General features: G+C 40.7%; 2 protein-coding genes across 3 annotated transcripts; both read right to left on the reverse strand.

Moving 5' to 3' along the window:
• Positions 1-838: 838 nt before the first annotated feature.
• On the reverse strand, positions 839-10,589 carry cdpf1 (cysteine rich DPF motif domain containing 1). Its single transcript, XM_084050509.1, has 3 exons — positions 10,425-10,589; positions 8,859-8,970; positions 839-2,673 (listed from the first exon to the last, which is right to left on the reverse strand). Exons 1-3 carry the CDS (start codon positions 10,535-10,537, stop codon positions 2,545-2,547), a joined length of 354 nt encoding a protein of 117 aa, XP_083906635.1. The 5' UTR covers positions 10,538-10,589; the 3' UTR covers positions 839-2,544.
• Positions 10,590-13,787: 3,198 nt separating this feature from the next.
• On the reverse strand, positions 13,788-15,503 carry LOC311039534 (uncharacterized protein). Of its 2 annotated transcripts, XM_084049471.1 has the most exons (3): positions 14,765-15,503; positions 14,533-14,675; positions 13,788-14,222 (listed from the first exon to the last, which is right to left on the reverse strand). In XM_084049471.1, exons 1-2 carry the CDS (start codon positions 15,222-15,224, stop codon positions 14,665-14,667), a joined length of 471 nt encoding a protein of 156 aa, XP_083905597.1. In that variant the 5' UTR covers positions 15,225-15,503; the 3' UTR covers positions 13,788-14,222; positions 14,533-14,664. The 2 variants fall into 2 exon arrangements, with proteins under 2 accessions (XP_083905597.1, XP_083905596.1); XM_084049470.1 differs by having other exon boundaries at positions 14,533-15,503.
• Between the last annotated feature and the right edge of the window lie 2,764 nt (positions 15,504-18,267).

Genomic DNA, 18,267 nt, shown 5'->3' on the forward strand with positions numbered 1-18,267 from the left:
ATTGATATTGTGACGATAGTATCGTACAATAACCTTTTCTCTTTACGGTTTTAAAAATAGTGAAAGTATCAGCTTTACAAATCAGCTTAGGAGTTCTCAGTTTCTCTCTCTCTCTCTCTCTCTCTCTCTCTCTCTCTCGTGAGTGTGCACCCGCTGTTGCACTGGCCATTCAAAATCACTAAGCCTGCCTTTAAAAGCCATACTGTTCCAATTAACCCCCGAGACGAGTGCGGTATCTCGTGATAAACACAGCGAGGTCATGCGCTGGATTAAATGGAACAATAACAAAACAATGTAGAAAGGTCACAGTCCCGAGTGGAGTACTGTAACAACATATAGCTGAACAGTACGATTCTTATGCACGTGACTTGGAAGTCCTTGGGAGTCGGTATGCAATCTGCAAGACCGTGTCAACCATAAATTACTTGAAAATACGTTGTTTAAAAGGATGCATTGTTTCCAACACACATTTGAACTCACTTTTTAACTCAACATAAGCATAAGATAACCCAATTAGACAGTGTCATTTTTAGATTTCTTTGGCGATTCAAAAATAGCAGATCTACAAGCTCATAGCGCGGCACACACATAACCCTAACCCTATGAGCTTCGTGAAAGTTGTGCAAATCTTTGAATATATATTTTTTAAAGCAAACATTTGTCAAATATTTTGTTCCAGGGACCTCCAGAAGCAAATATTTGAGTTGCAAATGTTTGCTCTAAAAAAAAAATATATATATATATATATATATATATATATATATATATATATATATATATATATATATATATATATATATATATACGTATATACACACACATATATATACACATACACAAATAAGATTTGCACAAATCTTCACGATAAAAAAAAAATAGCAGATCTAGAAGCTCATAGTGCGGCACGAGTTATATGAACTTGTAGATCTATTCTTTTTTGAAAAGTCGTGAACATGTGTGCAAATCTTTCAATATATACTTTTTAAAGCGAACATTTGTAACTCATATCGTTGCTTCTGGGGGGTCCCCGGAACAAATCTCTTTTTACAAATGTTCGCTTTAAAAACTATCTATTTAAAGATTTGCACAAATGTTCAAGATTTAAAAAAAATAGCAGATCTACAAGCTCATAGTGCGGCACTTGGTGCCGTGCTATGAGCTTGTATGTATAACTGCTATTTTTTAATAGCCAAAAAAATCTTAAAATGACACAGATGCGTTCCCGGTCTTAATGGATTACGCAAGTTTGTTAAAGGACAACTTTGGTTTTTTACAACCAATGTTTATGTTTTAGATAAATAAAATATAAACCTTGGTTGTAAAAAACCAAAGTTGTCCTTTAAGATTGTTATGGAGTTAATATGTTGCATTTGCCAGTTTGCTGCTCAGGGGACTAAAAAACGACACGATGACAATTCTGCAATTTTGGCCAGCGTTTTAACCAAAACAGTGCAATGTCACCAACAGCACAGTGTCTCATGCAGGGTGATAAAAATGTGTTTCCTGGGTTTCGGGAATCTAAAAACGTTGGATGTTGCAGGAATCAGACTTTACAGGACATATATATAAATATATATAGTATATGTTTACAGTCCTCGATACAGTATTCATAAAACAGTGCTTTGATTTTAACCACTTTGTTGTACGCGAAAGGGGCCAATACACAAGTTCACAACGAGCCGCTTTGCGACATATTGTGCGCTTGTAGATCTGCTATTTTCGCCAAATGTTAGCCTGTCACGACGTGCCCAGCAGTGTTGATTTTGACAGCAAATTTTGATTTAGTTTTAGTCAGTCTTTTGAATAAAATTCCATTTAGTTTTAGTCATATTTTAGTCATCTGAAATGTTTTAGTTTTTGTCTAGTTTTAGTTGACTAAATATTATAAGATTATAGTCGACTAAATCTACAGTTGATTTAGTTGACTAAAATGTATTTCGTCGGGCCTTGATGGCGTCCTAATGGCTGATTTTACACTTGGTTGCATGCTGAAAATAGCAGATCTACAAGCGCACAACGCGTCACGCTGTAGATCTGCTATTTTCAGAGAGCAACACCCGTCGCAACCAAACATAAAATGACTTGTCTTAGTTCTACTGGATCTCTTCTCCACTAGTCTTAGTTTTTTAGTTTTAGTCATCATAGCTTGGTTTTTATTTCGTTTTTATTTCATTTATGTCAGTGAAAAAAGGTAGTCGACAAAAAAAAAATCGTCATAGTTTTAGTCGACGAAATCAACACTGGTGCCCAGAACAGGGCGCTAGGACTGTGGTTAAGTGATACCAAAGCAATGTGAAATGGAAGCACTGTTTTATGAATACTGCATCCCAGACAGGAAACATAACCACGTCCTGTGCAAAAGGTCTGATTCCTTGCGATAGTGTCGTGTCACTGTGTCCTTGAGCAAGAACGCTGACCCCCCCCCCCCCCCCCCCCTACCTGCTGACTCATTGTAAGATCAGTCTGGGTGACAATGTCAGCTAAAAGCTAAAGAGTTCCTTTAGGGTCAGGTCATGTCAGGTCTGACCGGTCAGCACCGTGGGCTCACGAGACGGCAGTCTTGGAGCTCTGCTTCCTCTTGGCCAGCTCGGTCTGGATCTGCTGAGGAAACTGCTGTAGGTGCTTGTTGACGCACGGCAAGCAGAACCTCTTAGTGTAGAAGAGACTGCAGTCCTGTGAGGAGACAGAAAACTAGTGTCAGAGAGCTCATAGGTTCTAGAACATTGGTTCTCAAAGTGGGGGTCTGGGGACCCCCACGGGTCCTTGAGGGGGGTGCCCGAGTGCCGCGCTATGAGCTTGTAGATCTGCTATTTTTGAAAAATCGTGAAAATTGGTGCAAATCCTTGAATATATATTTTTTCAATGGGAACATCTGTAACTCAAATCTTTGCTTCTGGGGGGTCCCTGGAACAAAATATTTAGAGATTTGAGAGGGTCCGCGGCCAAATACATATCATTTTGGGTCGTCTTTGACATGAAAAAGTTTGAGAACCACAGTTGACAGTTCTAGAACAATGTTTCTCAAAAGGAAATGTCCAGGACCCTTAGTTTGATATGCATTTGGCCCCGGACCCCCATTCTTTCATCTCTGGGACCCCCAGTCTACACTGTAAAAGCCTCCGTTTATTTAGTCTCACGATCCAGACTGTTACCTCCAACCTTTTCAAACGCTTCCATCATACAGTCTGGAGCAACGGAGGCTCTGAAAATGATCCATGGGTAAAGTGGATGTCCCCGCTTCCGTATCGTCTTTACAGTTGCGCACATTTGTCCCAATATAAATCTAAATAATCGAAGACTATATAGCTTGCTGCTTATCAGAAATGGAAATAAAAAAATTCTACACTACACTTATTTATCTTTTCACTTAACCCATTGAGACCCGGAACTGTGTCATTTTTAGATTTGAGCTAAAAAGAATTATTTTACACTTTGGCTATTCAAAAATAGCAGATATACAAGCTCATAGCGCGGCACCGAGTGCCGCGCTACGAGCTTGTAGATCTGCTATTTTTGAAAAACTGTGAAAATGTGTGCAAATCTTTGAATATACATATTTTTAAAGCGAACATTTTAACTCAAATCTTTGCTTCTGGGGGTCCCTGGAACAACATATTTTGATGGGGGTCTGCGGCCAAATACATATAATTTTGGGGGTCCTTGATAAGGCTGAACGATTAATCGTTTTCAAACCGAAATCGCGATTTGAAACCACGCGATTAGCTAATCGCAAAGGCCGCGATTTTTTTATTTTTTATTTTATCATAATACATACTTTTAATATTAATATTAATCCCAGAGCACCCGCGGGACTTGTCTCCTTCTATCCAGAGTGGCTGCCTCTCTCTCTCTACAGGGAGCGAGAGGGCAGCGCCCCCCCCCCCCCCCCTCTCTCTCTCTCTCGCTCTGTCCCTCTCATAGAGTTAGGTCCCTCGCCATCGGCTGCGAGTATTTAAAGTGTGCCGCGCGTAGCGGTAAAACATTATTTTCGGTGCGACACAAGTAGTGTAGTAGTAGTGTTGCTCCTATCTATGTTTGTTTCTGTAAGTGTAACTTATATTTTTCCCATCATTGTTAAACTATTTCTGTTGGATGCTGTGATCCAATGTAAACAATACTATGCGAAGCACTTCCTGGTCAGTGTTGCCAGGTTTTGTGAGAGAAATAAGCAACCCTGTCTATGAAAACAAGCCCAAAACAAAAGAAGCGACTATGAACTGTATCTTTGTCACTTATGTACAGTGGTGGAAAAAGTACTCAAATGTTGTACTTAAATAAAAGTATCAATACTGCAATGTAGAAGTACTCTGTTACAAGTAAAAATACCAAATTCAAAATTGACTTGAATAAAAGTAGGCCTACAAAAGTATTGGTATCAAAATGTACTTAAAGTACCAAAAGTACTTAAGTTTGAAAATAGCAGATCTACAAGCTCACAACGCGTCGCATCGCGGCGAGTTGTGAGCTTGTAGATCGGCTATTTTCAAATTACCTATGTATAAAATAGGGCTAAAGTGGTTAATGTAGGTTTTATAATATTATAATTTATATCTGCAAAGTAACTAGTCACTAAAGTTCTCAAATAATTGTAGTGGAGTAAAAGTACAATATTTGCCTCTGAGATGTAGTGGAGTAGGAGTTAAAGTATTGGAAATTAGAAATACTCAAGTGAAGTACAAATACCTCAAAATTGTACTTAAGTACAGTACTTAAGTAAATGTACTTAGTTACTTTCCACCACTGCGTTATGTATTCTGAGTTTTTCACTTCCAAGGAGTAGTAGTAATACAATGTACAGTAGGAGAGGACTTTGGCTTGTGAGACAAAAAAGTGTTACATTTTAGTTGAATGTTAATCTACATAAGCTAAATACTGGATATCAGTAAATATGCTTCTGGAGCCATAAGTGAAAGACCTACTTATTTCACTGCTGTGAATTGTTTACACAAAATGGTAATTATTTGTTTAATTTTATTTTTATTTTTATTTATTTAACTTCATTTCAGAAAAAGCTTCTCTTCTTGAGAAGAGAAGCACAAGTTCAATGTTGGGTTGTTTACAAAAATAAGCTATTTCTATTCCAGCTAAATGTTTGAATATATACATGGGAAAAAAAGTACTTGGAAGATACATGTTGGAAGCAATGAAGCAATTCATATCTTTTAGTTCTCATCCTTATTTATTAGAATCTAGAACAGTAAATAAATGGTATGCCATTTGGTAATGTTCCATTACTTCCAATTACTTTTTAAACGTACACAGTGAATACTAAACTGAAGCTTGAATTTAAAAAAATGTTTAAGTTTTTTTTTTTTTTCTTTATAAAAAAAATCGCAATCAAATCGCAATCGCAATATCGGTCAGAAAAATCGCAATTCGATTTTTTCCCAAAATCGTTCAGCCCTAGTCCTTGACATGAAAGAGATTGAGCACCACTAATATAGAAACATAAGTTTTTCAGAATACTGTTGAGATTTAGGAGACATGTAGAATCAGCTTCAGGTCTCAATGACTATATAATCTCAACATGGCCATGAAAAGGCTTTCCAATGACGTAAACAACCATCATAAACAAAAATTGCAGCTCTGCATAGATAGAGGGAGCAATATTTAAGGCCAACAAAATGAAAAGAAAAAAAAAATTGTGTAAACCTACTCTGTGAAAAAAGCATCAAAAAGCAAACCCTGAAATAATTCACATATGGCAGTCTTTGGTGTTGGGACAGTGTAGTTTAGAGTTTTAAAATATATTTTACATTTCTCTGCTATTGAGAGGTGTAGTTACAGACTCTATGGTTCCCAAACACTGGGTTTATTTAACACTGTTTTTTTTTTTTTTTCAAATTATTAATTCAAAACATTTTCAAAAAGTAAAAACAAAACAAAACTAGAAAAAGTGCTCCTCGGAGCACAACTCTCCGCCAGAAGACTTGTGTTGGGAATGTTGGGAATGTTCTAATTCTTATGTTCTAACTGTCCTATCCGTCCTGTCTGTATAAGTGTCCGATCCGTCCTGTCTGTATAAGTGTCCTATCCGTCCTGTCTGTATAAGTGTCCTATCCGTCCTGTCTGTATAAGTGTCCTATCCGTCCTGTCTGTATAAGTGTCCGATCCGTCCTGTCTGTATAAGTGTCCTATCCGTCCTGTCTGTATAAGTGTCCTATCCGTCCTGTCTGTATAAGTGTCCTATCCGTCCTGTTTGTATAAGTGTCCGATCCGTCCTGTCTGTATAAGTGTCCTATCCGTCCTGTCTGTATAAGTGTCCTATCCGTCCTGTTTGTATAAGTGTCCTATCCGTCCTGTCTATGTAAGTGTCCTATCCCTCCTATCTGTCCATTTCTCAGCCATGTCAACTCGAAATCATGCTCGCTGGCTTGGGCGCTTAGCTGTTAACTAAGCATTTGTAGGATCGAGGCCTTCCCATCTAGAGAGGCTTTAGCTTAATTAAAGTATCTGCTTTGCATGCAGGATTGTTGGAACTGTCTTACCTCACTTTGAACAAGGCACAGACTCGTTCAAAGTGACACATGTATTTTATAGGCCGCTATACGTCACTAGCCAATCGGATCACACTATTTCACCGTATTGTCACGTGTCACGTGAGGCTTGACCAATGTTAGTCCCAGTTTCAGAAAGTGAAAACAAACTCTCCTGGCGGAGAGAAAAATGATTTTTTTTCTCTCTCTAAATTCTCAAAATTTAGAGTAGCAAATTATTTTTTTATCCCTTTTTCTCCCCAATTTAGTCGTTGTGCCAATTGCTTCCTCCCCACACACATGTCTGTGTTGTCACTGCTGTCGTATCCTACTGACAGTGAGGAGCCTCCACCGGGAGGACATAGATAGAGCCTTCATCCTACTCCTCCCGCCCAACACTCGCCGCTGACAGGTGCCGCTCCCCCCCGCCCCCCCCCAGCCCGTAGGAGTATGTGCAATGACCAATATCACCCTCCTCCTCCCGGTTTCCCTTCCCCCAACACGGGCCGATTGTGTTCATATAGACCAGTGGTTTTCAACCTTTTTCGCGTCAAGGACCCCCAAATTGACACATATTAGCCCAGGGAGGCAGGGACCCCCATTTGAAAAGGTATGCCAGGGACTCAACCATTTAGATTTCTTGGGGGTCCCAATCTACACTGTCTTACCATCATCAGTGTTCATGTAACTCTGAGAGTGTACAAATGGAACCAAATGGACCCGTTAGGGTCCATTTGGTTCCATTTGTACACTCTCAGAGTTACACACATATAAGGGTCAATTTGGTTGCTAACTATTAATTTGGCTGGGGATCCCTTGGAACCCCCTCAAGGACCACTGGTGGTCCCCGGACCACTGGTTGAAAACCCCTGATATAGACGCTCGACAAAGCCGGATGCACCACGGTGGATTCGAACCCACAACCTCTGTGGTGGTGGGCAGGGACTTTACCACTGCGCCACCCGAGTGTCACAAAAAAGAAGAAGAAATTAAACAGAATCCTAAAATACAATTGAGAGTCCCGCACATGCGCGACGGGCGGTCGTAGGTGTACTGTCGGTCGGGCGGTCGTCTAACTTCAACGTGCAACTTCAGATTCAAGGTAAGATTAAAAATCATTTTAAAATGATCACAGTCACACTCCTTTACAATGTCTCAATACAGGAGACTGTGCATTTCTTGGAAAAAAGATGTTGACTCAGCATCTTAGAATAGACACATGCAAGCAGTCACGCACTCAGTCTCACACACACACACACACACACACACACACACACACACACACACACACACACACACACACACACACACACACACACACACACACACACACACACACACACACACACACACACACACACCTTATCTAATCTAGAATGATGTCATCAGCCCCAGGAGTAGAATGACAACATACTTCCTACGAATCCTACTGTGTGAACAACTACAACTAACTATCATGATGGGTGTTTCATCAATGGTGGAAAAAGTACTCACATTCTTTAAAGGGATTAATTTTGCATTTTTTCCCCTCTATCAGCCACTATATAATGATGCTGGGGTGTTTTCCTGCATTGAAACACAGTCCTCTTTCTGAAATCCGTATTTTCCCTACTGTTTATGTTTTGACATCCGGGTATCCGGGACGTAGTAAATTAACGCACGCATGTGCGCGTCCGTGCGCGTCCGTGTGAACTTTTTACTTTCGGTTTTAAAACGCTCTCAAACTTATTTTTTTGAGGCACAGATTTTAAGATAGCGTTTGGATAGAATTTAGTTGTTTAACTTCATATACAGTATATATATATATATAGCCAAAAATAGCCAATCAACGCCTCGCAGCGCGAGGCGTTGATTGTGAGCTTGTAGATCGGCTATTTTTGGCAAAGAGGTATAGGCGTAGAGGGAAAAAAGAACACAAAAAAAACGAGTTTAATCTGAAACACAATTGTACACAATATAGAGGGGGTCCCAGCTATATCTCTTTCTCAGCTAGGGGGTCCTTGGGCTGAAAACGTTGAAGACCCCTGTTCTATGGGATTCTATAAATGTATTCTAAATCCTAACTGTTTTCTGAAACACTTATGTTGCTATAATATCAGTAGTTCTCAAACTTTTTCAAGTCAAGGACACCAAAAATGATATGTATTTGGCTGCGGACCCCCATCTCAAATGTTCCAGTTCCAGTGACCCCCAGAAGAAAAGATTTGAGTAAAAAAATTAAAAGATGTCAAAAAATATCAGATCTAGAGCTTGTAGATCTGCTGTTTTTGAATAGCCAAAGTATAAAATAATGGTTAAAGTGGTTAAAACTCTAAAAAGACACAGATGCGTTCCCGGTCTTAATGGGTTAAGTGACGGGTATAAAAAACAAATCCACCTCACCGCTCCAACACACACAGGGATGTTGCATAAACTGCAGCTCGAGCCCAGAACCAGAAACTTCTCCTTGTCTGGACTGAAAGGATCCTTGGTTACAAAACACTCTTCCAGCAGCCTGGTGGACACACACACACACACACACACACACACACACACACACACACACACACACACACACACACACACACACACACACACACACACACACACACACACACACACACACACACACACACACACACAGTGAGTGTTTTATTTGAGTCCAAAAATTATATTAACTGCAGGCAATCAAATCAAACGGGGTTAGACAATTCATGAACACCTAACACACACACACACACACACACACACACACACACACACACACACACACACACACACACACACACTATTTGAGTCCTCAAATTACATTACAACTACAGGAAATCAAATATAACAGGGTTAGACAATTCATGAACACCGTACACGCACAAACACACACCCACGCACATGCACACACACACACACACACACACACACACACACACACACACAAAATGCTCAGTCTGTAAAAGATGGAGCCACAATGCCTCTGGTAAGAGGCTGTATAATGTGCAGTGCACACGAACATGATTATATTAAGTAAATGCACATACATAAATAGAATACATACAATAATTTAAGTGAACAGATATTTATATACTCTACACCAGGGGGTCCGGGACCCCTAGGGGGTCCTCAGAGTTACTAGCTTGAGCTTGAGTAAAAGTACAAAAGCATTGGTATCTAAATGTACTTAAAGTACCAAAAGTAGAAAGTACTCTTTTAGCAGAATGTCCCATTTGAGTTTCAAATGTATAAAGATCTATTGAAAATAGCAGATCTACAAGCTCTGTGATCGGCCAAACATGTATATAGGGCTTAAGTGGTTAATGTATGTTTTGTAATAATAATCCAAATCCACAAAGTAACTAGTAACTCAAGTTTTCATATTAAATGCTAGCACTGAAACATGACTGTCATATCATGACAGTCATGGCACAACTTGTTCCTGGTTTTGGAAATCTCTCCATTTACAACCCGTACATCTACATAAACATTCAGATTTCAAATATGAAGTGCTGACCCCACTGCCACGGATGTAACAAGTTAAAACGCCTGGGTCTAAGTACCCTTATCATCCGTATTGTTCAATAAAAAGCATTTTAATCCGATCGGCAGCCGTTTTCTCATAGAGTTATAACGTATCAGAGTGCAATATACCTCCCAACCGATAGGGTCGCGTAGTTGAAACCAAGGACATTTTTGGGAAAATGGCCACGGATCGGATTAAAATGCTTTTTATTGAACAAAACAGAAGATATGGGTACTTAGACCCAGGCGTTTTAACTTGTTACATCCGTGGCAGTGGGGTCAGCACTTCATATTTGAAATCTGAATGTTTATGTAGATGTACGGGTTGTAAATGGAGAGATTTCCAAAACCAGGAACAAGTTGTGCCATGACTGTCATGATATGACAGTCATGTTTTCAGTGCTAGCATTTTGCAACACCTAGCAGTCATTCCTCTCTGTTAGTTGACACACTTACACTATGGCTCTGGTGTTGGGAGGTTTCTGTCCGTAGTGAGTGAACGGGGAGGCTAACTGACACAGCTGACACACGAAGGTCTGCGGTGGAGCAGGAGGCTCACTGCGATGCATTGTAAACGATGTACTTTAAACACTACAGGGAGACAGTTAGCCTGTTAGCCTAGCCACCTGTTGTTGTCATAGTGTCGAACCCATGGTCCGGACGGAGGGGGAGGGACAACCACCAGTGTTGCCAGGTTTCGCGATGGAAACAAGACAACCAGGTCTATGAAGACAAAAAAAAAAAGCGAGCCCTTCTTCGCCCCATGTTCAGGGCTGCCAACACTCCTGGCGGGGTGTGGTCAGTGGTTATTATTAAAGATGGGTCTTACATTGCTTCAGTCATCAAATCGATTTCTGTAGGCCTACTTTTAGCGTTTTAATGGGTGAAATGTACCCATCCTTTTCCAATGCTAGTAAAGCAAGCCTGATAAAAGTATCAAACTCACAATATTCACCAAAACACTGGTGTTGGCAGCCCTGCCCATGTTAAACATTATACATTGGCTATTTGAAAATAGCCAATCTACAAGCTCTTGTAGATTTTTTTGATTTTTTAAAAAACATTTCTTGTATGGGGGTTCCTGGTATAAAATATTCTCAGATGCGGGTCTGCAGACAAATACATATTAATTTTGAGGGCCTTGAAAAAGTTTTAGACCCACTCGTTTAAACAACATAAGCAAGTACACTTTAGAAACTAGACCCAAAAAACTTACATAAGACCAACGTCGCTTATAATAAGCAGACATGGCAACAATGATCCCAGACAACGTTCACAATCAAATAGCCAAACAGTGTGGTCAGCCTTCCAGACTATGGGATTGAGACTTTACCTGCTTCCCTTGGCGACGTCTTTACGGAGCTCTGCCGCCACCTACTAGTGTGGAGTGAGGTAAATAAAAAAAAGTCCAGTAACTACATTTTTGCAATGGTGTAAGCCTGTAAGGTAACTGAGTACATTTACTCCAGTACTGTACTTAAGCAAAAACGTTGAGGCATTTTTTTATACTTTACTGGAGAAATGTCCAATTTCCAGTACTTTTACTTCTACTCCACTACTCCACTCAGATGCAAATATTATGCTTTTACTCCACATTACGTAGTAATTTAGGGTGCGTTCGAAAATACAGCACTGAGCGCACTGGCCAATACAAACTAATAGGCGAGTGTGCTCCGGTGCGTAATTTCCCAACGCACCCTATAGTAACATAGTTACTGCACTTATTAGGCTTTGTACTGTTGGGCAGTAAGGCTCAGTGCTTCTCAAACTTTTTAATTTCAAGGACCCCACCCAGTTTGGTATGCCACAAACCCCCATAACTCTGAGAGGGTTCAAATGGAAACAATTGGACCCATGAAGGTCCATTTGGTTCCATTTGTCCACTCTCAGAGTTACAGACCCGTAAGGGTCCATTCGGTTCCAAACTATCATTTGGAACGTTTCTCAGTTTTATATAAATCAAAATGTATCTTTAGGTCTATATTAGTAGTTCGCAAAGTGGGGTACAGGGACCCCCTGGGTTCTTTGAGGGAGTTCCAAATGGACACTTAAAAAGGTCTGTAACTCTGAGAGTGTACAAATGGAACTGAAATTAAAATGTTTGAGAACCACTGGTCTATATACACTGATAACCCAGGGGTAGTGGAGGTAAGATTCACATTAAAATAGGAAACACAGAGTCAGATGTGGTATAACTTAAACGGTCTTATTCAAAAAGGTTCTGGGGAAAGGGGTGGTGGGTCAAAACACTAATAGCCTAGTAGCCTTGGATCAAGACCATCATAGATATTAGGCATTTCATCCAGTTTTGCTCAGATACAAAGCAAAAGTCAGGCTCTATAAAATACATATATAGTCGTGATCCGAGGCCAACACTATAGTATAGCCTAATGTTTGTTCAGTAACAGGGGTGGTCTCCCCTTCTTTCCAGCTGAGCATGTAAATCTGATTTTTTTGGCATAATATTGCCCTACAAGTCCATTTCAGACTACTGAAATTCCTGCCTTACCTCAATGTTAAATATTTTGCTGTTCCAATGAAAAATAAGTGACCATGGTCCTGCCATCAGGTTGATAGAACCGTTTATATTATTGTCATTTTATTCTTTATATGTATGTAGCACAATCTGTGGAATAAGCCCCAAAAACATTATGCTGCTTTTGGTCAGTAACAAAGTGTCTGTCAGGTGGAAACCATGTCCAAAAATAGTGGCAGATCTACAAGCTCAAAACGTGTGGATCTGCTACTTCTGCGAGTATGCGGATGCAGGCCATCAAGTTAGGTCAAAACAACATAAAGTTAATATATGGATATGAGGTTTCTGCCCGACAACATATTAATCTTGACACATTAACCCATTAAGACCTGGAACTGTATCATTTTTTGATTTTAGCTAAAAAGCATTATTTTACACTTTGGGCTATTCAAAAATAGCAGACATTTTTGAAAAATCGTGAAAATGTGTGCAAATCTTTGAATATATATATTTTTAAAGCGAACATTTTTAACTCAAATCTTTGCTTCTGGGGGTCCCTGGAACAAGAATATTTTGATGGGGGTCCGCGGCCAAATACATATCATTTTGGGGGTCCTTGACATGGGAAAAATTGAGCACCACTGATATAGAAACATACGTTTTTCAGAAAACTGTTGAGATTTAGGAGACATGTAGAATCGGCTTCAGGTCTTAATGGGTTAAACAGGACAGGAACCCATTATAAGTTAATCAATTCATGTAATTTAGCATCTCCAAGAAGTCCTTCAATTTCCCTTGTGCTGTATCCAAATGATCTGGATTATAATGAACAACTTACACAATTTTTCCATTCAACAAAGAGCTTTTTATTCAACAAATGCTTACCCGTCACATGTATTTTATCATCTTATAACTAACGTCAGTTCATGGAACAATATCACGTCTCACATGCAGTTTGATTTTATCATAAATCATTTAAAATTGTACCGAGTCATTCGAAGCGGGGCTCGAGAGGTAGAGTGGTCGTCTCGGGGGGAAGGGGGAGGTTCTCGGTTTGATTCCCTGCTCCTTCTGGCTGCGTGTCAAGCCATGTGTCCTTGGATGTGTCCTTGGTGTACATTGTAAAGCGCTTTGGAGAAAGGCACTATATTTATGCACCATTTTACAATGAGAGACAACTGACTGAATGAGTTCACATTTTCAAGTTTTACGGGTGTAAAGAGGAGTGGGTGAAATTGTTTTCTAGTGCAAGAATACACTAAAAATTGTTTAACAATGCGGTACCCCCTCCATCTGTACATACATCCCACCCTTTTTTCCTTAAATTGCTTAGGGAATGTAAACTCATGCCAATAAAAGCTCCTTTGAATTGAATACCAGTCATCCATTTTGTTCCACCAGCACGCTGAGTGAAGACTGACCTCATGGTCTCTCTCCGCCTTTTGCACCTGAACAGCCACAGCCAGGCCGCGGGGGGGAGGGGAGGTCCTTGTTTAGAGAGTCGAACCTGGAAAAGGGCTCAGACAACAGTGACTGTGGCAACAGGAACAGAACTGACACCTAGGCTACTACACAACTGTAGTAAAACACAACCAACCGATACCTGCCCCCATCTGCCCGCTGGCCAAACGGGTTTTTGTTTTACCTGGAGTACACAAAGTGGCCGCCAGGACGAGAGAGGTGCGGTGCGTTTTGTGGCTCCTTTTGCTCTGGGCAGGCCGAGGCTGCGAGCAGGAGCAGCGCCGCCTAGTGGGACGGAGCGGCCGGTGCGTCGCTTGCTGTGAGACAAAGAAAGCCCAACCATGAATCATGCAACATGACCTTTAGCATTTGCGACCAGGGATACACAATATAATAGTTTACATTAACATAGCGCATGTTATTAAAAAAAATAAACCTAAAAAATAATCAAACGGTAATTTCCAAAAAAAAATAACCCAAGCAGTATTTACCAGTTATTCACACTGAATCACACAGTATATTTACAAATTATATTCACACTGAATCAAACAGTATTTACAAGTTATATATAAACACAAGTTCTAGTCACACTGAATCAAACAGTATTTACAAGTTATATATTCACACCTTGTCTTTCTTTCAGACCAGTTTGAGGGGGGGGGTGAGACTAGTTTCTCTAGTCCACGTAGAGACCGGTTCAGGGTTCAGGCCTGAGCTGGGGTCGGGTTTCAGCAGCAGCTGTACGCACACAGCTCGGCCTCAAAGCTTCTCTGTTGAAAGGCAAGACATGTTTCATAATCAACCGTGTTGTCCAGCGACACATACACACTGCTGGGGGACAGGTCCTCGCCATAAAGACCTGGAGGGGACACCGTAGACGTGGTGGTGGTAGTGGACTGGAAGTCGAACTGGTCCTCGTCCACGTCGGACATCAGATACTGCGTGGTGTTGGCGGGCGCCATCATCATGGCGGACGACGGCACTCGCGGCGGACTGCTGCCGTGCTCGAAACGCGTAAAAGCGACGTTGTTGTCATGGCCGTTCTCCGTCGTTTTCTGTCCGGCATCGACCACCTCGACCAGGCACATGACCTGCAGTCTCTTCTGGTGACGTTGTTTGCGGACGGTGGCTTTAGAGGAGCGGAGGGCTTTGCGCACGGTGGCTCTCAGGCCCCGGCGACGCGGCGGCCTCTGGGTCGAGGCCTCCTCGTCGTTGGATCTCATCCTCAAACCGGCGGACACGCACTTTGTTCTTCTGCTAGTACGCACACAGCTGTTCAGTTTCACGTTGTTCTTTTCCATGATCATGTCAAAACACATAGTCAATAGTTCCTGGCTGGTTAGTGGTTACTGAGAAGAATGAATAGGAAAAAATGGATGACTCACGCTGGCGTCAAAGCGAATTGAAGTTAAGAAAACTCGAACAAATGTTCTCAAATAAACAAGTCGACAACAAAAAAAGACCCGCAAAAAGAATAGGTGTAGGGTATATAAGTTTTCCTACTTGAGTTTTTTTTTAAAAAGGGGACTTATTTAAGACGACGGTGGAACGAACTGCTTCTCTCTCAGGTCCTGAATAGAGTTTAACACAACGTTTGAGGCGCGTCAGCCTTTATCAATGACTCAACAGCGGAGCTTCTGTCTGCGTCCGGCGTCCATTGTTGCCAGATTTTGCGAGAGAAATAAGCAGCCAGGTCTAGGAAAACAAGTCCAAAAGAAGCAAGTGGGCCACACATGAGCACTTCACATTGGCTATTTGAAAATAGCAGATCTACAAGCTCACGGGTGCGACGCGTTGTGAGCTTGTAGATCTGATATTTTCAAGAAAATGTGTATTAAAAAAATAATAACATAAATCTTGTATGGGGGTCCCTGGTATAAAATATTTTCAGATGGTGGGTCTGCAGACATTAAATTGGGGGTCCTGGAAAACCACTGGTTTAAATTACATTAGGAGCCCAAACAAGCAACTACACTTTAGATGAAACAAGCCCTAATAAGCAACTACAGTATACTTTAGAAACAAGCCCAAATAAGCAACTACACTTTAGAAACAAGCCCTAATAAGCAACTACAGTACACTTTAGAAACAAGCCCAAATAAGCAACTACTTTTCAGAAATAAGCAACTACAACTTTAGAAACAAGCCCCAAAAAGCAAAGTACACTTTAGAAACAAGCTTAAAACTACCAATATTTACAAGCAACTTTACAGAAAAAGAAGCACATCATCGCTTATAATAAGCCGACATGGCAACACTGGTGAGAGGGTGCAGGGTGCTACTCTGCTGCCACTAGCGGCGAGGAGGGACTGCGTGTGTGGGGCAGATCTACAAACTCTAGGGCCGAAATGGTTAATGTCTGTTTTGTAATAGTCTAAATCTACAAAATAGCCAGCAACTCATAGTAATGGAGTACAAGTACAATATTTTCCTCTGAGATGTAATGGGGTAGAAGTAAAAGTACTGAACATTGTAAATACTTAGAAAGGGGGAAAAAAACTCAAATTGTACATGTACTTAGTTACTTTACACCACTGTAGGCTACATACATACATACATACATACATACATACATACATGAATTGAATTCATCAAGATTGTGCAGAAAGTCTATTAAAAGTGTAGTTGTGTTGTTGTTTTTTACACAATGTTTAAGTGATCACAGTAAATGCCATTCATTTCACAGAAAAGCTGTGGTCATGGCAACACTGTTGTCAGCACTGATACCCCCACCCCACACCCCACCCTGCACATCCCCCACTGCTGCTTAGGAGGTTATTTGCTGCATTCCTTTGTATGGGGGGTCTTTGCTGAAGCCTATTTTTTTGCCTCATTTATATGTTTATCTTGTCTTGTTTTTCTTTTCAGGTGGTTCTTTGAAATCCAGTATTATCTTTGTGCTGCTGTTGTTGTTGTGCAGTCTGGTGGACAACCTGTACCAGCATTTGGCTGCTTGTATTCTGTAGTGAGAGACAAATACAACCTTTGCAATTCTTCATTCTCGATCAGTCATTTACAGTGCTGCCACGTGTGCTTATTATAAGCAACTTTTTTTCTGTTAAGTGGCTTGTAAAGATTGGTAGTCACTGGTTGCGTTTTTTTGGGCTTGTTTCTAAAGTGGAGTTGTTTTTTGGGGCTTGTTTAAACCAGAGTGAAACATTTGGTTACCACTCAAGGACCCAGAATACCGCATTTTTTGTGAGAACCAGTGCACTAAAACAACCAGAATGAGAGGCGGCTAAAATATAGGCCCCATAAAATGTCAGTAACAACGGATTTAGTAGAAAAGGAAGTCTAAAAGCTTCCAAAGAAGCCTTGAAAGCATAAAATATGACTTTGCTATTAAACATCTCAGGTATAAACTATGACTTTGATATTAAACATCTCAGGTAGGTTCTAAAGTTCTAAACATCAGGCCAGTGATGGCAAAACTACTAGTTCTGCAATCAGGCCAGGATCCCTGGAGTTTGGACTAGTATGGTCACTTTTGTTCTTGGAACAACAGTTGTTTGTAGTTGTGAGATGAGATGAGTGAGTTAGAGCGGGTGAGGGGTCAGAGATGAGTGAGTTAGAGTGGGTGAGGGGTCAGAGATGAGTGAGAGCGAGCGGGTGAGGGGTCAGACACATTGTCCTTTCAAGCCTGCTTTCAAACCGGTCGTTTGGCCAAGCTGACGGCCCTCCATTGTCTGGTGATTGATTAGATAGACCTTTATTGATCATGATTAGATAGACCTTTATTGATCATTGATCATGAATCATGATTAGATAGACCTTTATTGATCATTACACTTATTTTAACCAAAGTAAATCACTTATCCTACCTTTAAGTAAAGTACCATTTGAGGTACTTTTACTTAATTACTTGGCTGCTACATCTCAGAGGCCACTATTGTACTTTGTACTCAAACTTCTGAGATTAATGTGTTCTGCCTGCAGCCTGGTTGAAAAAAAAAAGTTATTGGCAGGGTGTAGTATTAGCTACATTGGCCTTTACAGTTTAGCCTAAACTATAAAATCATGGTTATGTTGTTTTTTTGTCTTGCAAATGTATTTCATGAATACATGTAGATAATGTGTAGGCAGAAATATCATGTTTGTTGTGCCATGCTGTCCTATTTTTGTAGACATCTGAAATGCATGCTGGCAGCGAAATAAGGCTTCCAGAACGCTGAGTCACCACTAGATGGAAGTGTTGGCCTAAAAGGGAGTTGGGTGTCCAACCACAGTCAGCCCCTGCAGGGTCTGGCAAGAGCAAACCCATTTTATTGTAAGAGAGCTGTCTGTGCACCTTGTGACAGGAAGATCCCCAAAGCTTTAAGTAATTCATAACATAAAGAAAGCGAGGATGGATGGAGATATAGA

The sequence above is a fragment of the Gymnoscopelus microlampas genome, assembly GCF_963454915.1.
Source record: "Gymnoscopelus microlampas genome assembly, chromosome: 23".
Classification (NCBI taxonomy): Eukaryota; Metazoa; Chordata; class Actinopteri; order Myctophiformes; family Myctophidae; genus Gymnoscopelus; species Gymnoscopelus microlampas.